The following is a 12,366-nucleotide window of genomic DNA, read 5'->3' as shown; positions in this document are numbered from 1 at the left end:
AAAATGTGTGAATTCCCAGTCTATCTCATCCCTCTGTCGATCCATGTAATCGTTTCAAGCTTTTTGTAAAGCTTTAGAGATTGACCTTTTACAGGTATAATAAAACCCACGTGTATTAGACTGGGAATTCACATATTTCAGAGAAATTATTGCCACCAAAAAAATTATCAAAAGAAAAAAGGGGGGGGGGTAGTAATATCCATACTTCAGGTGCCTGTGGTCACAAGATGATGGTTTAAATGTTTTGTGAAATTCTTTGTCAAAGGTTATTAATCAAGTCATAGTGAAGGCAGCAGAAAAAAATGTATATATAACAGTATAAAAACATTTCAATCACATTCATCATGTTTTAATGATTCAATATCATAACCTTGGGAGAAAACTATAACGGGTTGTTTCTGCTGCCTAGTTTCATTCGTATACTGAGTATTTCAGTGACTTATAGAGGGTGAAGCCCTTTCACGGCCCGAGGGGCCATGAGGTCGGAACTCTCCCTATAGGTAACGCGTATATACATGTTGAAAAGGAAAATATAGAAAACTAATGAAAAAATGAACCATACCTATGGAACTTGAAAATTCTTGTTCGAATGGTGTCGATTCGAATATTAGCACGTGGACATATATTTCTCCATTTTGAATCGCGTTTACCCTTGTTCACGTCGTTCTGAGATGTTACATAAAATCCGTAAAAGCATGTAAATATTATTTTCTTAATCATATAGAATCATGCCTCGATTAACGCGATGGTGTCATGTCCCCTATGTTTGTAAATTTGCTAAATACCGGTGCTGAATATGACGTCACAATGCACTGTTTACATAAATTGCGTTATATTTCCCGCGTTCAATATATAGGCGGATCAAATGTCCAATATTAGGATGCTTTGATAAAACTCTGTCCTCGTGCTAACTTCGGGGGTTTTTTTTGGGGGGGGGGGTGTCCTGTTTTTGGATATAGATACTAATGCCAATACTTTTTGCTTCGCCCTTAAGCACGGTCACGCCGTAAGACATAATAAAAATTAAAAATAATGTATACACAGGAATCACGAAATCTGCTCTTCATCAGCTGAAAAAAGATGTTTACCCATAGTGCTTCTGGAAAAAAATGTCGCCATCACTGGGGTATACTTTATTGACAACCCCGTTGTTGATATTATGTATCTTAATTATGTTCATTATGTGTTTCCATAGTTTAGTGCAATGCACGCATGCGCAGTTCTATATAAATCTGTTTTCCTGTGAAGTCTGTGTTGTATGCTCGTGTACTAAAGTGTCCGTTCTGGCCGTTATCAACATGGTGGCAGCGGTGCAAAAAGTGTCACAGGATCTGGAACATTTATTTCTTTGAGTTTCCTGAAGAAAAACTGTATGTATGTGTGATTATTTGAAAATAATTACAGTTGTACCACTCCACGTTTGACCGCATTGTGAAAGTATGGCACCCCCTGAGGATAATGAAGTTCCTGCTCAAGCAAATGCATGTGCTTTGATAAATCCTAATTTAAGATTACCACCGGAATTAAACCTTCTCACTGGTAATATAGCGGAGAATTATAAATCATGGAAGCGACAAGTGGAAATTTACCTGATTGCTAGCGGTACGACGAAACTACCGGAGGAAATTCAGACGGCGACGATTATCAATTGTGGAGGTGAGAGACTTCTTAAAATTTATGATCATTTTGAGTGGACACAAGATGAAGATAAAAACAAGCCTGGTGATGTATTTAGCAAGATCGAACAGTACTGTAATCCTCGTAGAAATGAAGTGGCAGAATCGCACAAATTCTGGAGTACCAAGTATGTGGAACCTTTTGACCAGTTTCTTACCGAGTTAAGAATAAAAGCGGCATCATGTAATTTCAAAGAAGAGGATCGAATGATTAGAGACAAGATTGTATTCAGTTGCTCAGGAAAAATGCAACAGCTTCTTCTTAGGGATGATGACTTGGACCTTAAGAAAACAATCAAAATTTGTCAGTCTTATGAACAAGCGAATAGACAAGCAGAAGAAATGAAGAAGGAAAACCAGTCTAGTGTACATAAAGTTAGTGAGCATCAAACTCCAAGAAACAGAAAAAGTACAAACAAGTTCCCTTACAAGAAAACAGCACAAAGTACACCACAAGACAGAGGAGAGAAAATGTGCAAATTTTGTGGAAACAAACATGTCTGGAAGAAAGAATTATGTCCGGCATGGGGAAAAACTTGTAATAAATGTCATGGACGAAATCATTTCAGTGTGAAATGCAAGAAAGTGCACCTGGTAGAGAGAAATCGGTATGACGAGTCATCTGATGAAGATGAACACTGGCTGAATGCTGTGAACTCGCTGAACTGTAATAATAATTCATTAACGGCAGTTATGAATGTGAACAATTGTGACGTACGTTTCCAATTGGACAGTGGTGCACAAACCAATACGATCCAAAAGAAGTATGTTCGAAAGGAACAAGTTCGTCCGTCCTCATCGACTCTGCGCGTGTATGATGCAGCACCTTTGAAAACTTTAGGAGAAGTAGACCTGTGTGTTACAAACCCAAAATCTGGAGAAGTGGTGAATGTGACATTTGCAGTTGTAAGCAATAAACTTCAGAGTTTATTAGGACTTGATGTTATAAAGAAAATGAATCTCATCACAGTGAATGGTGAAAAGTTTATCTGGAAGCTGAATACCACATCTAAATCAGAATTAGGTGACCTTGGAGAAGCTACACTTGTAATAGATAGCCAGATCCAACCAAAAACTCTCCCATGTAGAAAACTCCCTCTCGCTATCAAAGACCGTGTGAAAGCAGAACTTGACAGTCTAGTTGACAGAGGAATCCTTATTCCAGTTACAACACCTACAAAATGGGTAAATCAGATGGCAGTAGTACACAAAGCCAATGGCAAATTGAGGATTTGTCTTGATCCACAAGCTTTAAATTCAGCATTATTGCGTGAACACTATAAACTACCTGTACTTGATGATGTGCTACCCAAGCTACAAAATGCAAAGCTGTTTAGCAAGTTAGATGTAAAAGAGGCATACTGGCATGTTAAGTTGGATAATGAATCCAGTTTATTGACAACCATGATCACCCCATTTGGTCGATACAGATGGCAGAGACTCCCATTTGGATTAAAAGTTTCTAGTGAAATTTTTCAGAGAAAGTTGACTGAAGCTCTGGGTGATATTGAAGGTGTTTTTACCATAGCGGACGATATCATTGTTACTGGATGTGGAGATACTATTCCAGAAGCTGAAAGAGACAACAAGGAAAAACTGAAACTCCTGTACTCAAGATGTAATGAAGCAAAGATCATCCTGAATGACGAAAAAAAAGAAATCGGACTCCAAGAAATTACTTTTCATGGGCACAAAGTAACTAGCAATGGAGTGAAAGCAGACGATGGAAAAGTGAAAGCCATTGTCGACATGCCTAGACCAACTGATGTGTCAGGTGTAAGAAGATTTTGTGTTATGGTGCAGTACATGGCCAAATTTATACCGAGCTTATCCACAACTCTGGAACCACTTAGAAAACTCACACGCAAAGACACTCACTGGAAGTGGACTGACAAGTGTGAAAAGGCATTTACTGATATCAAGATACAGCTAACCTGTACTCCTATTCTAGCCTACTACAATCCTGATCTGGAATTGACTGTACAAACAGACAGCAGTAAAGATGGTCTTGGAGCTGTTCTTTTACAAGGTGGAAAGCCAATTGAATACGCTTCGCGCTCACTCTCTTCGTCACAACGAAAATGGGCTCAAATCGAGAAAGAGGCCTTATCCATTCTATTCGGACTGGAAAAGTTTGACCAGTACACCTATGGAAGAAAAGTGATTATTGAGAATGACCACAAACCTCTAGAAGTTATTCTGAAAAAGCCCTTATCAGCTGCTCCACGTAGACTACAGGATATCATGATGAAATTGAACAGATACGATATTACTTTCAAGTTCATCAAAGGTGAAGACCTTGTCATTGCAGACGCATTGAGCAGAGCAACAGTAGAAGATCCAGATGATCGCCCACGAATTATGAATGTATGTTTTGATCCAGATATATCAGATGTTCGTCTTGAAGAGATTAGCAAGGCAACAGAAAAGGATCCTGAATTGCAAAGTTTAATTGCATACATCACTACTGGATGGCCAGAGAGAAAGAATTTGGTAGAGGAACCAGTGAAACATTATTATGACTTACGAGATACATTGAGTGTCCATAATGACATTATCGTTAAGGGAGAAGCCATAGTGATTCCGAAATCTCTTAGATCTGATGTTAAGTGTCGACTTCACTCAGCTCACCTTGGCTATGATTCTATGATTCGACGTGCTCGTGGAACAGTATTTTGGCCAAACATGCAAAGTGACATAAAACAGATTGCTGAAAACTGTTATGCCTGTCAGCAGATGAAAGCTAGACCAACAAAAACCATGCTTACTCAACATGATGAAGGAACCACACCCTGGAACAAGATTGGATTGGATTTTTTTCAAGTGAAAAATCATACTTACCTTGTTAGTGTTGATTATTACACAAATTACATTGAAGTTGATCTGATGTCAACAACAACTTCAGTGAAACTGATTAAAACGTTGAAGAAACAATTTTCACATTTCGGAATTCCTTCAATTATTGTCTCGGATGGAGGACCCCAATTTACTTCATATGAATTCAGCAAATTCACCACGGAATGGGGAATACGACATGTTACCTCCTCACCAAACCATCAGAGAGCCAACGGAAAGGCGGAATCGGCTGTAAAAATCATCAAAAACATGATTATTAAATGCGACAAGGAAGGAACAGACCAATTCGAGGCACTCATGGAACAGAGAAATACCCCTCGACAAGATACAGGTCTTAGTCCGTGCGAGATGATGTTTGGAAGACCAACTCGAACAAGACTTCCAAAACTAATACTCTCTAAGACGAGTCGCAATACAAAACGTGAACAACGGAAGAAGTCGGTGAAACGTTACTATAACAAAACGGCTTATGACAAACCTACACTGAAGCAGAACCAAAGTGTTTTCTTTGAAAGGAAAGAAAAGGAAAAATGGATTCTTGGCAAAATTGTTGACTGTCTTCATAACCAGACCTACATAATTCAGTCACAGGATGGAACAACTTATCGCAGAAATCGTCTTCATATTAGACCCACTGAAATTGAAGCAGTAATAAGAGATAAGTCCCCAGTGCGCCTGGAAAACAAGAGGAAACCGTTTCAAAATACACCCCCTGAGAAAACAATGACCAGCCCAGAACCAGCAAATCTTCCAGAAAAGAAAAAGCCAATTGAAACCACAGCTGTAATCGGTTCATCTCGCGAAATAGTGAATGCAAGTGATTGTCCTGTGCAAGAAACATTATCTACAAACAATCCGGAACCAACATTGCGTAGATCTATCCGTGCTCGCAAGGAACCTGTAAAATTAAAAGACTATGTTCGCCATTGATCATGTTGCAGATTGACTGTTTGTTGATTCAATATCTTTAAATGTTAATTTGATTATTTTCTTATGATGAAACATAACAAAAGACAGTCTAATATATTTGAAAAGTTGAATCCAAGAATAAGAAAGTCTTTATTTCTAGTCAAATGCTCTCTTATATTATATGTTTATTTTGCACTAATTTGAAAGCTCTTTAAAGAAAAAGGGATGTTGATATTATGTATCTTAATTATGTTCATTATGTGTTTCCATAGTTTAGTGCAATGCACGCATGCGCAGTTCTATATAAATCTGTTTTCCTGTGAAGTCTGTGTTGTATGCTCGTGTACTAAAGTGTCCGTTCTGGCCGTTATCAACACCCGTAGATAAAACAAATGAATAGTTTGGAAAGTACACACATGATTTTAAATTCCAGACAAGCTTTCCCATACCTTCGTACCTTTTGTTGTGGATAATTGTTTGATTTGAAAGAAAAAGAATCGCGGTTAATGATGACGTGTGCAGTGCACTGTTTACATCAACTGCGTTATATTTCCCTCGTTAAATGAATTCGTAACTAGACACGATCCCACCTCTGGCATATCTATGGGTATGTGTTTGCCCAACTCTCCATTTTGTATTGCTTATAGGAGTCACTGTTCGTTATCTTCACTTCATTATTTTCACCTTTCATTCAATAAGATTATTAAAGCTGTCTTGTATTTCTTGTGTTTACTGCGTTCACAAATCTAAAACATTCAAATACCCAGGATTCATAAGATGTCAAAAAAAAAAATTAAAAAAAAAATGTCGATACATAAAATACTGTCAAAGTGGTTATTTACACGTGGGGAAATTCACACTAACTTCGCAGTTACGTAAAAAGTACGTTTTCCACCACGCGTATAACTAAGAATATTTGATATAATATATATCATATTCAGTTACCATGACCGCGTATTTCCCCCAACACATAATGTTGGACGTGGAAAAACGTTTACTTAACCTCTACATAAATAACCTCTTTTACAGTAGTCAGACAAAGGCATCCGTCTCAAACTTGATAGCAAGTATAAAAGAAGTTGACGCTGAAAGAGGGATACTTTGATTTCTAAAATGATCCTTGCTGCTCTCTTCTGTAATTTAAAAAACCTATCAATATTTGTCTTGTATCTGGCATACTGTTAAACAATAATTAAATTGAGGAAAAATTTATGGTACTGTAGAATTCAAGTACTGTTTCCTTTGGCATAAAAATATTCAATCTCCATAGAACACCTAGTTTCTGACTAGGTTTTTTTTTTTTTTTTTTTTTTTTTTTTTTTTTTTTTTACATAAGGCATCTGTGTGATAAGACCACGTAAGATAATCATCGATGTAAAGACCGAAACGTTTGCCACATTTAACATACTCTATTAATATTTCACCAACATTTATAGAAATGTTTCTACATTTAGATAATGTCTATGACGTTTCTGTTAAAATATACTGTGTTTTCTTTGAATTTATCAATTAGTTCTTATGCATCCATTCCATAGAAGTTAAAATATCATCCTTTAACTGTCTTTCTATCACATCGAAATGCACATCTGGTGCATCAAAATTGGTACTGTATAAGTTTTACATTACGACCCCTAAGTCGAGGCATCTGCTGGTGGACTGTTAGTCCCCGGGGGTCTCTACAGTCCAGTAGCTAAGTACTTCGTTACTAGCTTCAAAATACGGATGTATATTTAATTGCTGGGATAAAAGTTAGGGAATTCATTTCAAAATTAAGGATTATATCTCCCTGATGCATAGCTCTTATTCTTGGACGAATTTGGTTCCAGTTTTTTGGCACTCTATGTTTCCCTTTAGCTCTTACAAGTTTATTGTTATTTCGAATTTCCAAAATTTCGGTTTGAGCATCACTAAAGAGACATTATTTGTCGAAATGCGCATCTGGTGCATCAAAATTGGTACCGTATAAGTTTTACATCTAACTATTTATCATCCCGTGGGGATCCCAAGGAGCACGAACCTTTTTCAAAACATTTTTTTAATGGTTTATTGGGGGTTTGATAAAACATTTTTTCAAAACGTTCTAAAAATGTTTTTAAAACATTTCGTCTTTTTGTAAATTGTGTTAAAAACGTGTAAAAAGCATTTTTATTTTTATTCTTGAAAAGGTTTTCTAATCTGTTTAATGAATTGTTTCAGAAATGTTTTTTAAGCGTTTCATTAAACAGTTTTTCAGTCCCTGATTAAAACGTTTTTTTTCAAACGTTTTAAGAATGTTATGTTGACATTTCTGATAATCATTTTAGAAAATGTTGATATGACATTTTCTTAAAACAGTCTAAGTACGTTTTCAAAAAATGTCATTAAAATGATATTTTAAATATCTTTATTGAACATTTCAAAAACGTTTTTCAAATGTTTCTGAAAAAAAATGTATGAAAATATTTATACAACGTTTTACTAAATAGATTAAAAACTATTTCATTGCATGTTACAAAAATGTTTTATGGGAACCCTTTAGAATTTCATAACAAATTCTTTTGAACAATTTCAGACATCTGTTTTTTATTTATTTTACAATTTTTATATTTTTTTCAATGAAACAGATAAACATCTACTTTGATGTGTGGAAAGACTAAGAGTGCAGTTTTGTAACAACTCATTTCATAATTACTGAGACATATAATTAAATTATTACACATGTCTCTGATAAATATAAAATACTTAATTCTGATATGTCAGATCATTCTTATGTGGTAGTATCGGTCTATATTATCTCCATTTCATTATTTTCTACTTACTTGTCTACGTAAATTCCTATCTTCGTATTCGAGTTGTTTATTTCATGAAACAGGAAGAGAGTTATCTTTTATATTTTCAAACGTATTTTATTACAAAACTTCTCATTGGTTACTTCTAGATTTATTATCAAATCACATTACAGGTAACTTTTACTTTCATTCTTTTGTTAAGAATAGTATTTAAACCCGAGCACAACCGTGCTCGGGGCTTCTGCTGAGCCATTCCTTGCAACAAGGTAAATATCAGGAGTTGCCTCACCCTGTATTTTTGATTATTGTTTCTTTATTTTTCCTATTTAGTTATATTTTTCTCTCAAGCCACATTCATTCCCCGGGATTATTATTTTGGTATTTATCATACAATTGTTGAACTTTATTAAAGGTTTAAAACTTTATTTATTTATTATTTTATTGCTAGCCTCACTCTAGGCGGACTCAAACTTACCTGGAAATATCTAAAGGGTTGAATACTTTATATAACACTTATCATCATTAAAAAAAAAAAACACAACGCGAAGTAAAAAGAACATATCAATAGTAGTGGCAGAATGCCCAACTACTACAGTGGTGCCGTTTGAACCAGGATTTGAGTCAAATTTGAATGTTGAATGAATGTTAAACTTAAAGTGAAGGTCTAATTTGTTTGAAAATGGCAACATTTGGTCCTTCGGGTAAGGACAAACATGATGAATCAAATCGCGATTTTGATAAGTATGTTGACGACATATTAAAGCAATTAAAAGACAAAATCAACAGGAAATCCCCTTTTTACACTGATTACGATTCAGTTAGCGGTGCTAGACCAAAAATTGAAAAGACGCCTTCGAATGCGTCCGAGAATAGAGACCTGTCAAACAAGTTTGTTAGTCAGTCTGATTGGCATCGTTTTGATGATTATAGCCGTTTGGTAGATCCGCCAAGACGCCGTATTATTTCGGATAGAACTCTGCACGAGGAGTGCAATACTCCCAGGCAAACACGTCGAATATCATTCAATGATAACAATGGTTTGGTAGATCCGCCAAGACGCCGTATTATTTCGGATAGAACTCTGCACGAGGAGTTCAATACTCCCAGGCAAACAAGTCGAATATCATTCAATGATAACAATGGTTTGGTAGATCCGCCACGACGTAGTATTGATCGGCACGTGGAGTACAATACTCCTATAGATCACAATAGATTTCTAGATCCGCCACTTTATACAGATACTGGCAGATTATATCGGGACGAGGAGTGTTACACTCCGATGCGAACTTTGCATAGTTATTCACCGGGCTACTCACTTAACAGTGACAAAATTCTTAAAGAAAAAGAACCCGAGAAATTTGATGGTACATCAACCGACTGGCAAGATTATATAATTAGCTTCGAACAAGTAGCAGACTGGAATGGCTGGAATGAACGCGAACGTTCTCAACAGCTCATTATGTCTTTAAAAGGCAACGCGCAAAAACTACTCAGTGAATGTACGCGGTCTGACTTGCAAGATTATACTAGGCTTAAATCTATTCTGGGCAGACGATTTAATCCTGTTGAAAGAGAAGTAGCGTTTAGGTGTGAATTTAAAAACAGAAAACGCGAGAAACAGGAATCTGCAGCAGAATTCGGTTATGCCTTACGCAGATTAGCATTAAAAGCATATCCCCATGTCGCCTACTCTGCTTTAGAAGCGCAAATTATAGACCATTTCATTCATGGTTTAGGACATTATGAACTCAAAAAACATGTCCAATTTCACCATCCCTTGTCACTAGATCAAGCGATCGCATACGCAATGGAATATGAGGCCTTTGATGGTTCTCTAGATCATGTAAAAAAAACCGTGTAACGAGTTCGGGACCGAACGCGATCAGGGCATGATACCCATGCACACGCTTCAGAAGAGAGAAACTTCTGTCCATCGAGAGGAAATGGAGAAAATGATTGATCTCAAACTAGAGAAATTCAAAATAGAAATAAAAGATTTACTAAAAAGTACTCAAACTTCCACACCAGAGCCTAAGACCAGATCTGAAATTATATGCAATTATTGTAAAGGTGTAGGTCACATAGAAAACCGATGTTACAGGAAATTTCCCGATCTTAGACCGGCAGTTACAAAACCCGGGCAAACCCCAAAAACTTTAAACTAATATCGGCTGACATTGAGGTCGGAATGTCAGCCTTGAAAAGTGACAAACGATCATTTGCAAACGAAAAGTCAACAGACCGTACTAATGACCCAGTTTCAATTGAGATGAAATCACCTGCGGTTTCAAAGACAACTACTGATCTCAGCGCGTTGAAAGAGTTTTCTAATGAAAACCAAAATCCTGATGTCAAATCTAAGACAAATAGTCAGTTACCAAGTAAAACTGAATCAAAACACGCGATTAAAGACAGTTCACTGAAGTCAGTGAATGTGGAGAAAAATACCACATGTTTATATGTAAAAGCACAAATAGGAGATCAACATTGCCAGCTACTTATAGATACAGGAGCACCTGTTTCAGTACTAAGGAAAAGTCTTCATGATCAGCTAAAATTAGAAACCGCGCTTCAGAGTACTGACACCGTACTCCAAACTGCAAATGGGAATAAATTAGTTGTATTTGGGAAACAAATGGTTAAACTATCAGTCGGAAATCATGCTTTTGAACACCATTTTGTTGTTGGAAATTTAAAAGGAATTGATGGTCTATTGGGGACGGATTTCCTTAAAAAGAATGACATGGATATTTTAATCCGAAAAAGGAAATTAAGGTTCAAAAGCGGATCAATAAAGTTGTTTCAAAACACAAATTCCAGAGTTGCCTTTCTAAAAGCCATTGAGAATTTTACAATTCCTGGAAATTCCGAGATGGTAGTTGAGGGTTACATCGCGGGTTTTAGTCCTGATCAGCAGGGCATAGTTGAGGCGTCAAAATTTGCAAGAAATAAAAGTCTCTTTGTAGCCAGATCAATTGTTAATACAGAAAACACAAGTCAAGTCATTTCAATTCTAAATCTTGACGAAAAGCCAGTGAAATTAAAACGTGATGATGTCCTAGCTACAGTGGGACAAATGTCAGAAATTTTTTATGATCAGTCATCGCGGGAAGATCAATCTGGTACATTACCGGAACATTTGTCGTTGCTTGTGGAAAACACGTCAGTTAATTTAAAACTCGAAGAGAAAGAAAAGGTTGTTGAACTTATTCGCGAGTTCAAAGAGATTTTTGTGGGACCTGACGGAAAGGTGGAACAGACTGACATAGTAACCCACAAAATAGACACGGGTGATAGTGTCCCTATCCGCTTACCCCCACGACGAATGGCACTGCAGCAAAGAGAAATAGTTGAGTCTGAGTTGGATAAAATGCTTGAAAGCAAAGTAATTGAGCCCAGTGATAGCCCTTGGCGCGCCCCGTTATGCTTAGTAACCAAAAAGGACGGTACACCCAGATTTTGTCTGGACTTTCGTAAATTAAACTCAGTCACGAAAAAAGACGCGTTTCCGCTCCCAAGAATTGACGATACCCTAGACAAATTGTCAGGAAATAAATGGTTCTCAACGCTAGATCTGGCCAGTGGTTATTGGCAGATAAAAATGGACGAAAAAGATAAAATCAAGACGGCGTTTACAACTCACCGGGGTTTGTTTCAGTTCAATGTCATGGCATTCGGCCTTTGTAATGCCCCCGCCACATTTCAACGTTTAATGGAGAAAGTGTTAGGAAATCTTTGCCTTGAAAAATGTTTATGTTATCTAGACGACATAATTGTTTTTGGTAGAGATTTTGAAACAGCTCTTGAAAATCTACGTTTTGTATTTTGTAAACTTCGGGAAGCAGGTTTGAAACTCAAACCAAAGAAATGTTCGTTGTTTCATGAAGAGGTCACCTACCTAGGTCATTTAGTTTCCGAACAAGGCATACAGTATGACCCAGATAAAACGAAAGTTGTTGAGAATTGGCCCCGTCCAGAAAACAAGAAAGATGTTAGAAGTTTCTTAGGTTTTGTCGGTTACTACCGCAGATTTATTGAAAACTTTTCTGAAATTGCAATTCCTCTCACAAGACTTACCGCGAAAAAAGTAACCTTCAAATGGGATTCAGAATGTGAGAAATCTTACCACTCTTTAAAACAGAAGCTGATTAATTCCC

General features: G+C 36.7%; 1 protein-coding gene across 1 annotated transcript; it reads left to right on the top strand.

Annotated features, from left to right (window-relative positions):
- The first annotated feature begins 1,439 nt into the window (after positions 1 to 1,439).
- Positions 1,440 to 5,462, top strand: LOC130053676 (uncharacterized protein K02A2.6-like). The gene has a single exon (XM_056161069.1). It carries the CDS (start codon positions 1,440 to 1,442, stop codon positions 5,460 to 5,462), a length of 4,023 nt encoding a protein of 1,340 aa, XP_056017044.1.
- The last annotated feature ends 6,904 nt before the right edge of the window (positions 5,463 to 12,366 follow it).

Source organism: Ostrea edulis, chromosome 3, assembly GCF_947568905.1.
Source record: "Ostrea edulis chromosome 3, xbOstEdul1.1, whole genome shotgun sequence".
Taxonomy (NCBI): domain Eukaryota; kingdom Metazoa; phylum Mollusca; class Bivalvia; order Ostreida; family Ostreidae; genus Ostrea; species Ostrea edulis.
This window is presented reverse-complemented; position numbering and strand designations above follow the sequence as displayed.